At 38.8% G+C, this 18,376-nt stretch overlaps 1 protein-coding gene across 6 annotated transcripts in view; it reads left to right on the plus strand.

Annotated features, from left to right (window-relative positions):
* The window catches only part of PIK3C2G (phosphatidylinositol-4-phosphate 3-kinase catalytic subunit type 2 gamma), a 422,739-nt gene that overhangs the window by 107,547 nt on the left and 296,816 nt on the right, over positions 1 to 18,376 (plus strand). For all 6 annotated transcript variants that reach the window (XM_021922093.2, XM_021922095.2, XM_017945702.3 and 3 more), the window contains one exon: positions 13,134 to 13,256. In XM_021922093.2, the coding sequence (XP_021777785.2) occupies positions 13,134 to 13,256 (123 nt within the window). The remainder of the gene's footprint in view (positions 1 to 13,133; positions 13,257 to 18,376) is intronic.

The raw sequence follows: 18,376 nt of genomic DNA on the forward strand, positions 1-18,376 counted from the left end.
ATTTGTATGTAAGACTACGGTTTTTAAAACTCTAGTACCCAAAACATGTCCTGACATGCAATAGGCACTCGACAAAGATTTGTTAAAAATGTTTGAATAAAATTCCTTGAATAGAGAAGTCAGTCATACTTGGTGTGTGAAATTGTTACATAAGTCTTGAGAGCAGGAATACTTAGTCCATGTCATGGTTATTACTGAGGGCAAAAATATAAGCTGAGCTGAAAACTATAAAGAAGCAATGCCCATAAAGGAGGGTAGACCAGGAGATATTCCAAGGAAGCCAAGAAAATATTACAATAGAGGTACAAAGCTAAGTGCCTGAGTTAAAGAGGGCCAACATCAGTGAAAGTGAGTCCAGAGCAATTAGTGGCAGTGTAAGAGTGGTTGACTAGACAATTGTTAAAATGATTTTTAGTAATGATTAATTAGAGTGCAGCAGAATCATATTGTTATATGAGATCATTAAAAAGTCAATAAACATTATTTTAAAAAATCCCTTAAGTCACTCATAAAGTATGGTATCATTACTTGATAAATAGAATGCAAAAATAATTATGCAAAAAAGCATAATATGTACAGTAATCCATATTATGTAATAAAGCATATCTATGCAAAAATGATTGACAGTGCTTTCAATTATGGGATACTGTGTGCACAGGGGCAAGCTGAAATTCTTTCTCATCAAGAGGATGCCCTTTTTATGGGGAAGATTCGAATGGCATATAGAGGTTTCTTGTCCCATAACCTTTGCCATTAAAAGGTACATGTGTGCAGTTTATGTCTTCCATTCGTGTCACTAAAGTCTAATTTATAAACTTGGCTTATCATATTAGCACATTAAGGAATGTGTGGGAAACAGGCACAATCTTTCAATATAAATACTGATGCATATACCAACCAAACATTGGCATATAGACCAACATAATGGACTGCGAACCAAGAGCATCATTAAATATAAAGTCCTGACATGGTATTGAAATATTCAATTCACCAGAAAGATGTAACAAAGTAATAACATTGACAGAAATCCAAAGACAGTTTGATGGGGCTAATACGATAGTGGAGGATACCAATATTCTTCTCTCAGGAATTAATACATTAATGAGAAATTAGGAAGAATACAGGAGTGAGCCAATATAATTAACAAGCTTGACCCAATAAATATATATTGTATTTACAGAAAATAATTGGGAAATACAAATTCTTCTCAAGCACATATAGAATATTTATTTTAAGTGACCAAATGTTAAATAGTAGGCACATTTCAAATAACCTATATAATAAAGATCTCATCCACTTTCTGAGATGCAATTTAGAAAACAGTAACAAAAGATAAATATATTCATAAATTTAAGTATGTACTTTTAATTTTATTAATCAAGGAGTTTAGAAAATATTATAACTTAAAGGTAATAAAAATATATAATAAAACATATGGAATGTGGTCAAAGCTATCCTTAAGGTGAAAAATATAGCCTCACATTCATAAATTAGAAATAACAGACTAAAAATTAATGTGGCAATCATGCCACCATTTCCTCTATGCCATTTTGCTTTGTTTTGTTCAGCTTATAAAAATCAAGGATAATAAAGAGGAAGAAAAATCTTCTACCAGCATTCTGGTAGAAGAACAACAAACAAGTCCTAGATCCTCTGATTCATCCTCATCATAGTACTTACTATTAACTGAGCACATTCTATGAGTTTTGCACTGGGAAAAATACTTTACCTGCATTACAGTTGGCCCTTGTTATCTGCAAGGGATTCGTGCCAGGACACCTGAAGATGATAAATGTCACAGATGCTGAAGCTCCTTACATAAAATGGCACAGTATTTGTATACAGCACATGTACATCATCCTGTATACTTTAAATCATCTATAGATTGCTTATAATACTTAGTGCAATGTAAACTATGTGAATACACTCATGCATAGCTTATGACTTGGGGAATTATGTTCTGAGAAATGTGTTGTGAGGCAATATCGTGTTATAACCACCTGTAGTCTTTAGGACAGTAACATACTGTACAGGTTTGTAGCCTTTGAGCAATAGGCTATCCCATATACCCTAGATGTGTAGTAGGCTGAGACATCTAGGTTTGTGTAAGTACACTCTGGGATGTTCACATAACAATGAAATCACCTAATGATGCATTTCTCACAACATATCCCTTTGTTTTATTTTTATCGTCATTCCAAAAATATTTTTGACCTGTGGTTGGTTGGATCTGTGAATGCATAACCTAGGGATACAGAGGACCAGCTCTGCTTTATTTAATCCTCACACCAGTGACACAAGAACACTATCATACCCATTTTGCAGATGAAGAAATTACAGTTCTAGAACTAATCTATGAGAACTCCAGATGTCCTCTTTCTACTCTAAAGTCCCTTCTGTTTACCACAGCAGAAGTGAGTATACTTCAGTGTACTTGATCCTTAACTGGTTACTAGAGTTGATACTGAAACAAGATGGTTCCCATGACCCTTTTAAAGGACTCATGAAGGGGTTGGCTTGTTTAGTCAGCCTACAGCTCTCAACCCCTCATGGGAGAGGGGAACACATAGGTGAGTGGGTGCAGGGGCCAGGACAAGTGCTTCTGGGTGCTGGCAGGAGTAGAACTCTGTGTAGCCCCATGGCAGTGTCTGGGAGGGGTACTCAAAATCCCTGGAGCCCCAGAAGGCATCTGTTACAGTGCTCTTTTGGCTTTGCCATCTGCAGATGACTTAAGTGTTTAACAGCTCAGTGTGACAGCCCTCTGCATCCTGAGCTCTTGTTCGGCATCAAGGAAGAATCAGGTCACATGAACAAATCGAAGATGGTAAATGCAGGAGACTTTATTGCTAATGGAAGTGGGTCTCAGCAGGATGGAGAGCTAGAAAAGGGATGGACTGGGGAGGTGGTGGTCTTCTTCTGGAGTTCAGCCATCCCTGGCCAAACTCTTCTCTGAGGTCCTGCCATCAAGCCACCCCCCTGAAGTCAAGCTGCATCTTTCTGATTTCAGACTGCTGCTTCTCTTCTTACCTTCTCTGCCATTCTGCTGCTCTGCCACTCTGCCACTCCACCGCTCGGCTGCTTTGCCACCCCTCTGCCAATGGAGCTTGGGGTTTCTATGGGTATAGGATGGTGGGTGGGACAGGCTAAAAAGCAACATTTACGTAGGAAAACAGGAATGCATGTTCTCACTTTGGGCCGCAGGTCCAGGTGTGAGGGCTTCACCAGGGACCCTACCCTTTTCAGCCTGGTATTTTCCTGCCTTCTGTCCATATCACTTTCCCCCTCTGAAGAGGCACATCTTAGTGCCGTTAGAATATGGAAGATGACCAATCTTAGCTACTTCCTGCTGACAGGGGGCATTGTTTTTGGGGAAAACGGCAGTCAGATTCCTCCCTAAGGTCTACCTAAGGGTCCCTGACTAAAGGGAGCCATTGTCCAAGGCTCCAGTTGCCTGACCATTCAGAGTTTGATGGCCTCTAGGCAAACAAGAAAAAAAACAAAAAAACAAAAAAAAAAACTTTTACAAGGTTAAGTATGCATAAATCAAATATGTGTATTATACAAGGAAAGGATCTAGTGCCAAAGATTACAGAAATAAGAAATGAAATATGCTGACAACATTGTACCCCAAGCTGTTTCACTTTGGTGAAAGAAATTAAACCTTGTATGGGAGCAGTTAAACTTTATAAGAGGGATAACTATTCTTGCCACATCTGTAGCAGTCAACAGGTACACCTTGAGAATTCCGGGGTTTGTAGGTTTGCATGGTGGCCATTAAAACTTCTGCCTCTTTCTTGTGTCCCCCCATCTCTACTGTAAAAACTGAGTTGGCCACTTTCAGGAGGTCCTCTAAAGTACTCTCTGTTCCCAGGGCCTGTTTCTGTAGCCTCCTCCTTATATCAGAGGCATCCTGAGTATAATAAATGTATCCTTTATGGTTAGTTTTCCCTCACCAGAATCAGAAGATGGAGATATGTGCTTTACCAAGGCCTCTCTTAGCCTTTCCAGAAAGGCAGTGGGATTCTCATCAAATCCCTGGTCTACCATAAATAGCTCGATATAGTTGAGAGGCTTGGTGCAAGTCCTACCTAAATCTTCCATTATGCACACCTGAAAGTGTCTCTTCTTCCATTCTCCCATCTCATCATTGAGATCCATTCCAGGGTCATCCATTGGTACTGCACCTCTTTCATTTGGATAAAGTTTGGCACCTTCCCTGATCATATATGTGATACAAAGCTCATAACCAAATCACTCTGTCACTTGCAGAGCAGTCTGCTTCTCAGTGTTAGTCAGGGTTTGATTTAAAAGTAACATAACTCCCTTCTAGGAGAGTTCAAGTACTTGGGTTAAATTCTGGAAAGCCTCTATATATCTGTCAGGGTCATCTGAAAACTTGCCAAGATCTCCCTTAGTTTGCCTTAAGTCCTGGAGGTAGAAGGGAACCTGGACCTTACTGGGGCCAAATTCAACAGGCATTTGTTGAAGGGGCAAAAGTAAGACTGGGGCTTGTCCAGGGTGAGTATTTCTAGGAGGGGGCAAGCAGGAGAGAGGATAGGGAGAACCCGGAGGAGCAGGGCTGAAGGGAGCTGGCTCCCCGGCCAGAGGTGCCTCTAGGGTTTGTTTCTTTAATTCCCTGAGATTGCCCCTTGCAGCCTCTCCTGAGATGGCCAATAGGAGGGGTGGATCAATTCCACACTGTTGGCAAAGGTCTGGATTGCCCTGCAAGGTAAAGAAAGCCTGTGCATATGGGGTCTCAGACAATTTGTCCTTGCATTTACAGAAAAGTTCCAACTGCCAGATGGTATCGAAATGAATGGTTCCTTCCTGAGACCAAGCCAGTCCTCATAATTTGACCAAACCTTTGTGCAAATGGCTAATAGGTATTTTTCCTCCAGATTCTGAGGGTCAAAGAGTCCCAGTGATTCAGGATGCATTCTAGAAGAGTATAAACTCGTGATGGTGAAGACAGTTGGTTACCCATTCTGAAAGACAAGGAAATAGGCATCCCCTCATTTCCCTTCCTTCTTTCAGCAAAAACTCAGGTGTGAGGAAGGGGAAGCAGGCATTGCCCCTTTCTCTTCTGTCTTCTTATCCTCAAGTCCTGGTGACCTTAGATGGATACCACACACAGGTGCCATTGCAGCCTGCACCCATGAAGCAGGGAGGTCCTAGAGAATAGGAATTATCCACATTCACTTATGCCCATGCCTCCATTCCCCCTACTGTCAGCAACCTTTGGGTTTCCCGGTCCTTATCTGTGCCATGGAGCATGGCCTCCTGCCATGACATGGAGGCTTAATTAGCAGGAATTGGTCCTGCCCATTTACATTGTGCCTGTTTCCTTGCTTGGATCCCTCAGATCTTCTTTTCCTTCCTAGGGCCTCAACCTAAAGTTTGGAATCAAGTTGGGGACAAAAAGGTATTTCAGGGTCCATTTAGATTAAGTCACAAATGGGTCCTGCCAAATTTGCTGTTATCAGCCAGCAGGGCTCACTCTTCTGTTGCCTCCCTATTGTAAGCAGAGTGCTGAGGTAGGAAAACAAACCTCTCACTTAGAAAAGAAAAAAGAACAAAAATAGTTTAAAGGGCAAATGGGGGTGGTCCAGGGAAAGAACCTCTTGCTCTCTACAAATAGGTTCCTTTAATCATTGTATGCCTCCCCCAGTTCCAACTGGGCTGAACTCCTTGGCCAGGGGAGGAAAGAGTCTATGGGCTTGTGGCAGGAGGGGACGGCATGCAAAGAGCACTGGCCAGCTGACTGCATGGGGTCCCTGGCCCCAAAGACTACCTTAGGGCCTGGGCAGCATGCACAGCTGATTCCCAACACCCACTTGGCTATTGGGCACAGCGCATGCATGCTACGGACATGCCCAGGCACCCAAGCCAGGAGGGGAGGGGATGAGAAGGGAACCGCCATTCATCTGCCCATCCCATTCATACATGTGTGGCCACTGGGGTTTGAGGTCACACCTCTAAGAATGTACGGAAATCGTATTGTTCTGAGTTGCACATCTGATGGCTGGACTAAACATACATTCTGCCTAGTATCATTGCTGCAGTTTGTAGTAGAACCCTTAACATTATATAAGAAGAGCTAGGAGCCATTTCAAACCATAAAAGAAGGAAGGAAAGATATCAAAAGAAAACTTTGGGGGTCTTGGCTGATGCCTTGACAGACACTTGGGGAACAGGTCCAGTCTTGTGGCCTTCTGGCAATACTGAGGAGTGGCCTTGGCCAGAGGCCTTCGGTTTCCCCAGGACTTTATTCCAGTCCTACATGACAACTAGACCTCCATGAAGGGAAACAGAGCCAACATTCCTTTTACCCAAAAGAAAGAGACAGACGGCAGGGCTCCATCCTATCCCCTGCAAATAGCATAGCTCAGAGGAAAGTCTGAGGACAAGGAGAGACAAATCCACATTTTGCTTACCCTTCTGAAGTATCCTGGGCAAGCCCCCAGAGGAAACAGGACAGTTCCCTTGATCCCTTCACAAGATTCATGAAGGGGATGGCTCATTTACTTAATCCATAGCTCTCAGTGCCTCACAGGAAGGGGAGCATGCCAGTGATTGGGTGTAGGGGCCAGGACAAGTGCTTCTGGGTGCTGACAGGAATAGAACTTCATGTGGCCCTGTGGCAGCATCTGGGGGGTACCTGCAATCCCTGGCACCCCAGAGGGCATGTGTTACAGTACACTTTTAGCTTTGCCATCCACAGACATCTTACGTGTTTAACAGCTCAGTGTGACAGCCCTCTGTATCCTGAGCTCTTGTTTGGTGTCCAGGAAGAATCAGGTCACACGAACAAATTGAAGATGGTAAATGTGGGGGATTTCACTGCCAATGAAAGTGGCGCTCAGTAGGTGGAGAGCTGGAAAGGGGATGGAGTGGGAAGGTGGTCTTCCCCTGGAGTTTGGCCATCCCTGGCCAAAATCTTCTGAAAGGTCCTGCTGTCAAGCCACCCGTCTGAAGGCAAGCTACTTCTTGCTGACCTCAGGCTGCTTTTTCTCTTCTTTCTCTGCTTCCCCTCTGTCAGTGGAGCCTGGGGTATTTATGGTTATAGGATGGGGGGTGTGGGGTGGGCCAAAAAGTAACATTCGAGCGGGAAAACAGGAAGGCATTTTCTCACTTTGGGCCTCACGTCCAGGCTTGAGGGTGAGGCTTTGCTAGCGACCCTGCCCTTTTCTGTCTAGTATTTCCCTGCCTCCTGTCTGTATCACTACTCTTTCATTCTAATTATCACATTAAATTGTTAGGCAATGGTACATATAAAAGACCAAGATATAACAGCTATAAAAACTAAAAAAAGATATCACAAAATGTTAAGAACATTTTGTTTTAGAAGATCTGTTTGCTGTTTAGATATTATGTGGGAAAATTTGCTACTTGCAGAGAATTTCTATTTTATATATACATATGTATATGGTATTTTTAATTAATGTTGCTTTTACTTATTAAGATTTTTTACAAGATTTTATAGTTTTGTCAGGAGGGGTGTGTGTGTGTGTGTGTGTGTGTGTGTGTGTTTAATGTTGGAAAGCTCATCAGATATTGTGTACAAACATCTTTTACATTTAAGTTAAAAATATTCAAACACAGTATGTACTTTCCAGAACTGCCACAAAATATTAGGACTATTGTTAGTTATCCTATGAGTTCATTAAATGTTTAAAAATCTAATGCACATAAATTCTCCTTTGATTTAAAATTGCAAAGTGAATACATATTGTTAGAAACTTTGGCTCCAATACCAAATTTCACATTAGAGGTTTATACAAAAATCTAGTCCTAAATAATTTGTGTTTACCAGAACATTAGCATATTGTTTCTTCTTTTTCAACCTTTTAAAAATTGTGGTAAAAATATAGAAAATGAAATCTACCCTACTAAAAAAGTTTAATTGTAAAGTACAGTAATGTTAACTACATGTGCATTGTCGTATGGGAGATTTGTAGACTTTTTTCATCTTGCATGGCTAAAATTCTGTACCCATTACTCCTCTACCCCTTCCTTTTCTATCCCCAAGTCCCTGGTAACCAACATACTTTTCGCTTTCATGAAGTAGTATATTCAGTATTTGTCTCTCTGTGATTGGCTTATTTCATTTATCTATCCTTTTCTATCCCCAAGTCCCTGGTAACCAACATTCTATTTTTTGCTTTCATGAAGTGGTATATTTAGTATTTGTCTTTCTGTGATTGGCTTATTTCACTTAGCATAATGTCCTTAATATTCATCCATGTTGTATTATGACAGGATTTTCTTCTTTGTCAAGATTGAATACTATATCATTGTATGTATATACCATGTTCTCTTTATTCACCCATTGGTGGACATTTAGATTCTTTCTACATCATGGCTACTATGAACAATGTTGAAACGAACATGGGAGTTCAGATAGCTATTCAAGATCTTAATTGAGTTCTTTTGGATAAACACCCAGAAGTAGGATTGCTGGATTATATGGTAGTTCTATTTTTAATATTCTGTATTCCATTTTTTTCTGCTCTCATATTTATTATGTCTTTTCTTCTGCTAACTTTAGGTTTAGTTTCTTTACCAAACTAACATTCGCCAGTTCTGCTTACCAGAAGTGGTCCGCTAGGCACTTGCATCCCACACTTGGCTTTATGCCAGCAAACTGGGATTCTTATCCATTTAAAATGTAAGGATAATTTGAGATCATTTTTACCCCAAGATGTCTAATAATTTATGATCATCACATTGGATAGGACATCTTAACTCAGCATTTGGTTCATCTCACAGCAGCAGTGCTGAGCATGAACGTATCAAGGAAAACAGGTTAGAAATCTGACTCTCAGGACCCACTTAATTAGAAAGAGACCAAATTCTGAAATGGGTGTCATACCTTCCTGCCACTGAAGCAGTCAGGCAACAAGACAGGAAAAAACTTAATCCAGTTAAGAAGAATGCCAGGAAAAAGGTAACCAAAAAAAGAAAAAAATTCCTATCCTCAGCTGGTCAGCATCATCAAAATCATCCCGTCCCACAAAATCCTCATCTCTTCCAGGAACCAAAGAAATAGCTTCAGCCTTAATTCTCATGACTTGATTATAAATTGGTAATGTTTACAACCACATTGTAAAATAGGAGCTTTGGAAAATTAGACTCATGATTGTAGTCAAATACACCATACTCTCTGCAGAGTTGATGCCATAAGATGGAGGAACCTCACCTGAAGCCTTCTCAGGTTCCTCAGGCTCTTCTTCATTCTATAAATGTTGGTACCTGCTGCTGCAGACCAGCTCAACTGCCACTGGTGCCACTAATGCCAACTCCATGGTGCAGCAGGCTACAGGGAAGGTAGGGCGAGTGAGCAAGCTGAACAGGTGCAGGAGCTGCAGCCTGGGAGTGCTGAAAGGCTGGAGGCAAAAGATCTCAGGTGGATCTCAATGGCAGCCACTGCACCTGGGCAGGATACTCTCCTCAAGCTGAAGCTGTAAGCACTGCCAATTCTGAGATGTTTTGTAATTGCCCTTTTGATTTCTTCTTTGAACCGTCGGTTTTGCCAGAGTGTGTTGTTTAATTTCCACCTATTTGTGAATTTTCCAGATTTCTTTCTGCTATTGATTTTGAATTTCATTCTCTTGTGGTCAGAAAAGCTAGTTGATATTATTTCAATTTTCTTAAATTTGTTGAGATTTGTTTTGTGACCTAATATGTCATCTACCCTGGAGGGTGTTTCCTGTTTGCTTCAGAAGAATATGTATTCTGCTCCTGCTGAGTAGAATGTTCTGTATATATCTGTTAGGTCCATTTGGTCTATAGTGTTGTTCTAATCCTCTGTTCTTACCCTCTATCTGGATGTTCTACTTATTAAAAGTGGGTTATGATGTCTAGTATTATTGTATTGCTGTCTGTTCCTTCAGCTCTGTCAATGCATTATATGTTGGATTCAGATATTGCTTTATATATTGGGTGTTCTGATGTTGGGTGCGGATATATTTAAAATTCTTGTATCTTCCTGGTCAATTTACCTTTTTGTCATTATATAATTTCCTTCTTTTTCTCTTGTTACAGTTTTTTACTTACACTTGGCTTTCGTGGTGTAAGCGTAGCCACCGCTGCTCCCCTTGGTTACTATTTGCATAGAATAGATATTTTATCCTTTCATTTTTGACCTATTTGTGTCCTTAAATCTAAATTGAGGCTTTTGTGAGTAGCATCTAGTTGGATCTTACATACTTTTTGTCCATTTAGCCATGCTGTTGGTTAAATGGATAATGTCTTTTGATTGGGGAATTTAATCTATTTGCTTTTAAAGTAATCGATAGTAAAGGACTTATACTATTACCACTTTGTCAATTGTTTTCTGTCTTGTAGCTTCTTTGTCTTTGCCTCTCTGGTTGTGTTTTTTAGTGTTCATAGAGTTCATAGAATTTTTTTTTTTTTTGGTAATGACTTGCTTGGATTTTTTTGGTAGTGACATGTTTTGATTTTTTTCTTGTTTATTTTTTGTGTATCTTCCACAGGTTTCATTTTGTGTTCACCATGAGTCTAATACAAAATATCTTGTATTTATAACAACCTTCTTTAAGCTGTTAACTTAAATTCAATCATATATGAAAACTCTGTGCTTTTATTTCTCCTCCCACCACACTTTATGTTATTGATGTTACAAATTACATCTTTTTATATTACATCTCCATTAATATATTGTTGTAGCTATTTTTGTACTTTTATCTTTTAAATGCTATACCAGAGTTAAAAGTAATTTATTTAGCACCATTACAGTATTGCGTATTTGTCTATATATTTACCTTTTCCAGTGAGTTTTATATTTTTAGATGCTTTTGTGTTTCTCTATAGCATTGTTTCACTTCAATTTGAAGGACAGTGTTTAGCATTTCTTATAAAGCAGGCCTTGTAGTGAGGAACTCCCTCAGCTTTTATCCATCTCATAAAGTATTTCTCTTTCATCATTTTTAAAGGATGATTTTATCAAATATAGTATTCTTTAATGACAGTTTTATTTTTCTTTCAGCATATTGAATATATTATTTCTCTCCCTTCTGGCTTACAAAGTTTCTGCTGTAAAATACACTAATAATCTTATGAATGTTCTCTTATACATGATTAGTCACTTTCTCTAGCTGCTTGTGAAATTGTCTTTTTTCTTTGACTTTTTATAATTTGATTCTAATATGTCCCTGTGGGGTCTTTTTGGGGTTCCTTTTGGGGTTCTTCATAGTTGGCATCCAGTGGGCTTCCTGAATCTGGATGTTCATTTTCTTCCCCAAATTTAGGAAGTTTTTGACCACTACTTTTTCAAATGAGCTTTCCTCCCTCTTTTTTTTTCTTTTTTCTCTTTCTGAAAATCCCATAATGATACATTGATATATTGGCCTGCTTGATGGTGCCTATTATTCCCTTTGGCTTTCTTCAGTTCATTGTGGGGTTTTTGTTGTTGTTGTTGTTGTTGTTTTCATTTTTGGCTTCTCTGGCTGGATAATTTCAAATAACCTGTCTTCAAGTTCACTGATATCTCCTCTGCTTTATGAAGTCTGCCTCAGAATCTCTTTAGTACATTTTTCAACTCAGCTATTGGATCCTTTAGCTCCAGAATTTCTATTTGGTTATTTTTATAATATTTTCTATATCTTTGTTGGTATTCTCATTTTATTCATCCATAATTTTTCATTGAGTATCTTTATGATGGTTATTTTGAATTATTTGTCATGTAATTTATATATCTTTATTTTCTTAGAATTGGTTTGTTTTGTTCCTTTATTTCTTTGGCTAGGTCATGATTCCCTGTTTCTCTGTGTGCCTTATGACCTTGTGTTGAGATCTGTGCATTTGAAAAAACAGCTAACTCTCTCAGTCTTTATGGTCTGACTTCACACTGAAAAAAAAAAAAAAAAAAAAAAAAAAAAAAAAAAAAAAGCTTCAAAAATAAGCCTGGCTAGAGATTCTGGGTGCCTTCCAAACTTTTTATATGAGTGCGTCTTCACTCTGCTTGTACTTATAAATTCGCAATTACAGGGATTTTGCTGGTTTCTGTCTCTTGGAGCTCATGTTTTCTTGCTTCTTCTGGTGTCTGTCTGTGGTACTGCAGGTTCTCTGGAATTTCTGTGAGGTGATCAGATTATTTTGTTTTCAGGACTGTGCTTCTAAAGTATGCTGCATCCCGTCAGTGCTTCTAGTTGGATAAGACAGAAACCAGTCCCTCAGGCAAACTCTTTAAAAGCTGGAGTGTTGGACATATGCTCCTTTATTCCCCATCATTTTCCCTGACCAGGGAGAGGCTGACAAGGTATACAGGCTTTGTCCAATGTATCATAGGACATCTGGAACAATAAGAAGCCGCCCAACTTTTTTTTGTTCTCAACAGTCTCCAGGCCTCTAGGGTATGCAGGGTCCTGTCAGCGCTCCAAGACAGACAAGACAGAAACTAGTCCTTCTGATAGTAGCCCCAAAACTGGAATGATAGACACACGAATCAACTCTTTTCCTACCCAAGGAGAAGCCATAAATTGCAGTTTTTTAAAAAATCATTCTATGCTGAGTTATGGAGAGAAGCAATAGCAAGTATGTGCTAGTAAAAACCATCATCTTTGTTTTCAGTGGCCCCTAAACTGGTAACATTTCCTGTCAGCATTTATATCCAGGAAAGACAAAAGCTAGTTCCTTGGGTAGCCTTGATGGTACTAAGTCTAAGTGTTAGATGTATGTTCCCATATTCTCTTTCCCTCCTTGATGGGAAGCCAGAAGTTGAGAGTTTCTTTCTGATCATGCGACCCTGTGCCAGGGAAGAGGCTCTGGTAAGTGAGTGCCACAAATTTTTCTACCAACTTTGACATGGCTGGTTTTGAATTCACCTGGGATACAGGAGCCTCTTAACTGGTTTCTGGTTTTCTTACAAAAGGAATCAGTCAGCATATTGTTGAAGTTTGCTCTCCATGAATAAAGGAAGGTCTTAGGGCCTCCTATTCCACAGTCTTGTTGACATACCCAGCATAAATTCTTAAAGCAATTTTTAAAGCATGCTTTATGCAAGCAAACATCACTTTATCATTTGACTTTTGACTACAAAAATAATTGACCCATATAGAAAGCTGGTTTCTTTAAACTACTAAGCATATTGAATTGATGTTGTTTCTTTTTAGCTACAAAGCATTTTCTTTTACCTGTTGGCTTACATATGCTGGAAAGAAGCTGTGCCAAGTGAGAAACTACAGAAATATTCCAGTCAAGAAGTTATTTTTTTTCTTGGTCAATTGGAATGAAACGTAAGTTTAATCTTTACTCTGTCTGGATTATTTATCTAATAAAGGTCAGCTTTTTCCCTCTTTTTTTAAAAAGCAAAGGATGTGATTAAAAAATATGCTGCCAGTTGATTTGATTCAGTGGTGTGATAAATATGCTAGGGATAACAGATAACTGACTGTTCAATTCAACTGATTAAAAGTCCATTTAGAAACCTAGACAAGTGTCCAATTCACATTATTGAACTGAGAAAAAAGGGAAATTGAAAAAAGAAGAAGACTTATTAATCATTCACACACTGTGCATATCAGGAATATGCTCTCTTTGAGGCAGGAGTGGAGGGAGTCCAGGTATAACAAAGAAAAGATAGCCCTCCTGATAATGTGGGTAATCTCCATTTTCTCAATTTTCTCACTGAAGTACAAATTTATTTAAACAATCAAGTTTTTTGACAATAAACATCTATATATGTGTAAGCTTAATTTGGGGTGACTGACTCCCACTTCCTTCTTCTGTAAAGATTTGTTAAATCAAGAAGATAAAGTACCTTCCTAACATTATCACTGTCTTTCTCCACTTTTTTGCTCTCTGCACCCAACTTAAGCCCTCCCTTTACTCAGATCCCCAGATGGCTCATCAGCCTCATTCACAGCTTTTCCATGGTTACTGCTGCATTTCCTCACTGCTCTGCCAGTCATTTCCCTGCAGTCTCTATTGCTTCACTCAGATCAATATTCTTCTCACCTCAAGCAGAAGAAAATTCCCCAGCCTTCTTCCCCTCAGCTCTTTCAGATGATCTGGCTTTCTTAAAAGATAATTTGACTCCCAGTATGATGCTTTTCCATTAATAAATACGTGTCAGAATTTGTAGAAGAGGATGATGTTAGATCGCACCATCTATTCTACTCTTACTCTTACCACAATCAATGGAGACTGTATCCTGAAACATGGCACGTGACCTTCAATTCTCACATACTTCATGGCCCCTCCCATTCCAAGCTAAATCTGCCTTCTTATAGGACCATGACAATCTCTATCTCCCCTTCTTTGGGTAAGGTTCTTTATTCCTTTGACCAAAGACCTGACATTCAATAATAATATCCCTTTTTCTTTCATAGAATCAACTCTGCTTGTAAAATTTTTCAGTAGCTCTCCAATTCTTATAAGGCAAAGTACAAATCATTTAGCAAAGCACACAAGGCCTTTTGTGGTGTGGCCCCTACCTATATCTGCATCTTTACCTCTAGAATTAACCCCATTCCCTGTTCTTGCTATCCACCAGTCATTGGCATCTTATCTACTTACCCTAACTATCCCTTGACTATCCACCAGTCATTCTTTGCATCTGATCTACTTACCCTAACTATGAACTGAGAAGTCAGGCCTCTGCCAGGGATCCTCCATGCGTCAGGAACACAGTGTTCCACTCGCCCATCTGGGAAATACGTAATTATCTTTCAAGATGCATCTATTACTGCCTGTGTAAACCCTTCCTGTATCATTGGGCAAAATTGTCCATCTTTTCTTCCCTTGCTTCGTGTAACCTGTAAATTTCTCTTATGGTACCTATTGTTTGTGTAGATTTATATATGCTCCTACCAAATGATACAAAGATTGTTTAAAAAAAAAAAATTGATTTAGTCGCCATCAGCTAAAACAGCACCAGACAAAGAGTCCCATAAGTGTTATTGGGCAAATTAATAAATTTTGTATAACAAGTGACTCCTTTAAAAAGTTATTAACCAAGCCAGGTGCGGCAGCTCATGCCTATAATCCCAACACTTTGGGAGGCTGAGGCAGATGGATCACTTGAGGTCAGAAGTTTGAAACCAGTCTGGCCAACATGGTGAAACTTCATCTGTACTAAAAATATAAAAATTAGCTGGGCATGATGGCTCACACTTGTAATCCTAGCCACACGGGAGGCTAAGGTAGGAGACTTGCTCGAACCCAGGAGGCAGAAGTTGCAGTGAGCCGAAATCACTCCACCCTGGGCTTCAGAGCAAGTCTAAAAAAAATCAAAAAATAAATAAATAAATAAATAAATAAATAAACTGTTAATCTGCTCAATCCCTAAAATTATTCTTCTGATTTAATTAAAAGTAATTTCTGGTTGTTTTAAAACATCAGATTTATTTTCAACACACTTATGCCGTCATATAGATAATTCAAGATAAAAATCTAATTCTAAGCTCAATTTCAAAGAAAAAAATTTGAATGCTAGTTCTGACATTTACTGATTAAGTTGGACCAGTTCCCACAAACAGAAAGTGTCAGAGCTAGCATTTAGACCCACTGGGACTGCTAAGCTGATGGTTTCACTATGACTTACATACTTTTTCTTACAACATATAAAATCTCGACAAGAGTATTTACATCCCATGAATAGTATTCAAGTTTTAAGTTAAGAAATAAAATAATAACAACCTCTATTCTACTCCATCTTCCTGCCAGCAGCTGCCCCATTTCTTTTCTCTGCTTTGTAGTGACACCTTCCGAATAACTGTCTATATTCACTTTATTCAAGTTTTTTTTTCTCAGCTCTATAACATACTCCAATCAGGCTTTCATCACTTCTACTCCACTGAAATTGTCACCAGTAAACTTCATGGCTGAATCCAATGTTTGTTTCTCAATCTTCATCTTACACGACCTATCAGAAGCTTTTGGCACTGTTGATCTCACCCTCCATCTTAAAATTTGCTTTCCACATGGCTGACTCTTACCTCACTGGCCATTTGTTCTCCATGTCCTTTTCTTCTCCCAGACTGATTCTGATCTTAGCCCTTAACTCTCTTCTCTGTTGTATGCGTCATTATTCCCTCACTTTTCTCTTATAGTTGTATACCTTTAAATACAATTTAAATGTCAACAGCTCCCAAATTTATATCACCAACCCAGGCATCAGTCACAAACTCCACACTTACAGAATCAATATATCCTAAACTAAATTTCTGATCTTACATTTCAAACCACTCCAACCATGGATGGCCACTCTGGATGATCAATTCTAATTCTGGTTGTTTAGATCAAAATCCTTAGCCTGAATCTCATTTCAGACCCTATGTTCAGAAAATCTTAATGGCACTCTTCTCAAAACATATTCAGAGTATGTTCTCATCACCTTCAATGGTCTAAACAACCATCATCTCTCCACTCTATACCACAATAGCTTTATAATGGTCTCCCTACTTCTCTTATACCTTCATAGTTCTTGCACAACAGCTAAAGTCATCTCTTTAAAATATCAGTCAAGGCATGCCATTCTTCTGTCTAAAAATCCTGAACTAGCTCCCCATTTCACTCAGTGAAAAGTACTTGCAATGGTCTACTGTTTAGTGTTTTCATTTTGTTTCAGTATTAATAGGAGAGTTCTAAACAATGTAACTTTCAGCCAGGTGCAGTGGCTCACTCCTGTGATCCCAGCACTTTGGGAGATGGATCATTTGAGGTCAGGAGTTCGAGACCAGCCTGGCCAACATGGCGAAACCCTGTCTCTACTAAAAATACAAAAATTAGCCGGGCATGGTGGCCTGCACCTGTAATCCCGGCTACTTGGGAGGTCAGGGCAGGAGAATTGCTTGAACACTGGAGGCAGGGTTTGCAATGAGCTGAGATCGTACCACTGCACTCCAGCCTGGGCAACAAAGTGAGATTCTGTCTCAAAAAATAAAAATAAATTTAAAAATAAAATAAAATAAATAAATAAATAAATAAATAAATAAATAAATAAAAGTGTAGCTTTCAAAATCTCTCATTTTTCACTCTCAGAAGCTTACTCTGGTTTTAGCAAAACTATTTCATATACAATAAAACGATTTTAAGAAAAATTGTAGTGATTGCTCATTCTTAAATAGTGTAGTGAGGCAAACGTGGTTAAAACTTGAGATCGACACCTGTTCCTTGGTTTAAAAAAAAAAATCTGTTTCCACTTACTGATTGTCTCTTTTTTTTTTTCTTTTTTGTCTGAAAGTTTATTCCTTTGATTTTTAAGTAGCTATACAAAAGTTAAAAAAATTTTCAGTGAAGGTGAGATTATTCTGGCTTTAAAACTTCATAGGTATTAAACAATGAATAAATAACTACTTGGGAAGCACTTATTCTTATCCTAAAGGAATTTATTTTTATTAATAAAAATGACAGAATGGAGATTGGCAGTAACTATCCACTATAACTTATATAATTTCTTTCATTCTTGTTATATATATAAAAAAACTCACTAACAAGTGAAGTTATACATGAAGAAGCCAGACTTAATGGGGAAAAGAGGAACATTCTAGATCATGTGAGAAATAAAGTGAAATTACAGTTTTCTTCCTAGCACAGAAATATGAAAGCTGAATAAAAAGTCAATTATAGGTGAAAGAAAGAACATTAAAGAAATTGCTGTGCATTCCAGAGGATCATCAGCGTTTTATGTCAAGTTTCAGAGCTTCTTTTAAGCTGAGAAATATGTCCATATTACCTTAAATGAATATGACAAGTATAAAAGAATTTGAAAGAAAAGAAAGAGAGCATTTTTAGTTTTGGATACCTAAACATGTAGGTATCCAATTTAATATTTTAATCTAAAATTTGACAATCTTAACAATAGAAGATTCTTCTCACTCTAATCTTTTCTTTATTTTTCTCCATTAAGTCTAGATAGACTTATGTATTTGTCAGTTCTCACACTGTCATAAAGATACTAGAAGAGACTGGGTAATTTTTTTTTTTTTTTTTTGAGATGGAGTTTCACTCTTTGTTGCCCAGGCTAGACTGCAATGGCGTGATCTCAGCTCACTGCAACCTTTGCCTCACGGGTTCAAGCAATTCTCCTGCCTCAGCCCCCCAAGTAGCTGGGATTACAGGCATGCGCCACCATGCCTCGGTAATTTTGTATTTTTAGTAGAGACAGGGTTTCTCCATGTTGGTCAGGCTGGTCTCGAACTCCCGACCTCAAGTGATCTGCCTGTCTTGGCGGGAGTGCTGGGATTACAGTCATGAGCCACTGCCCCTGGCTGAGAGTGAATAATTTATAAAGGACAGATGTTTACTTGACTCACAGTTACGCATGGCTGGGGAGGCCTCAGGAAACTTAAAATCATGGCAGAAGGGATAGGAGAAGAAAGCACCTTCTTCACCAGGTGGCAAGAAAAGAGAG

The sequence above is a fragment of the Papio anubis genome, chromosome 9, assembly GCF_008728515.1.
Source record: "Papio anubis isolate 15944 chromosome 9, Panubis1.0, whole genome shotgun sequence".
Lineage (NCBI taxonomy): Eukaryota > Metazoa > Chordata > Mammalia > Primates > Cercopithecidae > Papio > Papio anubis.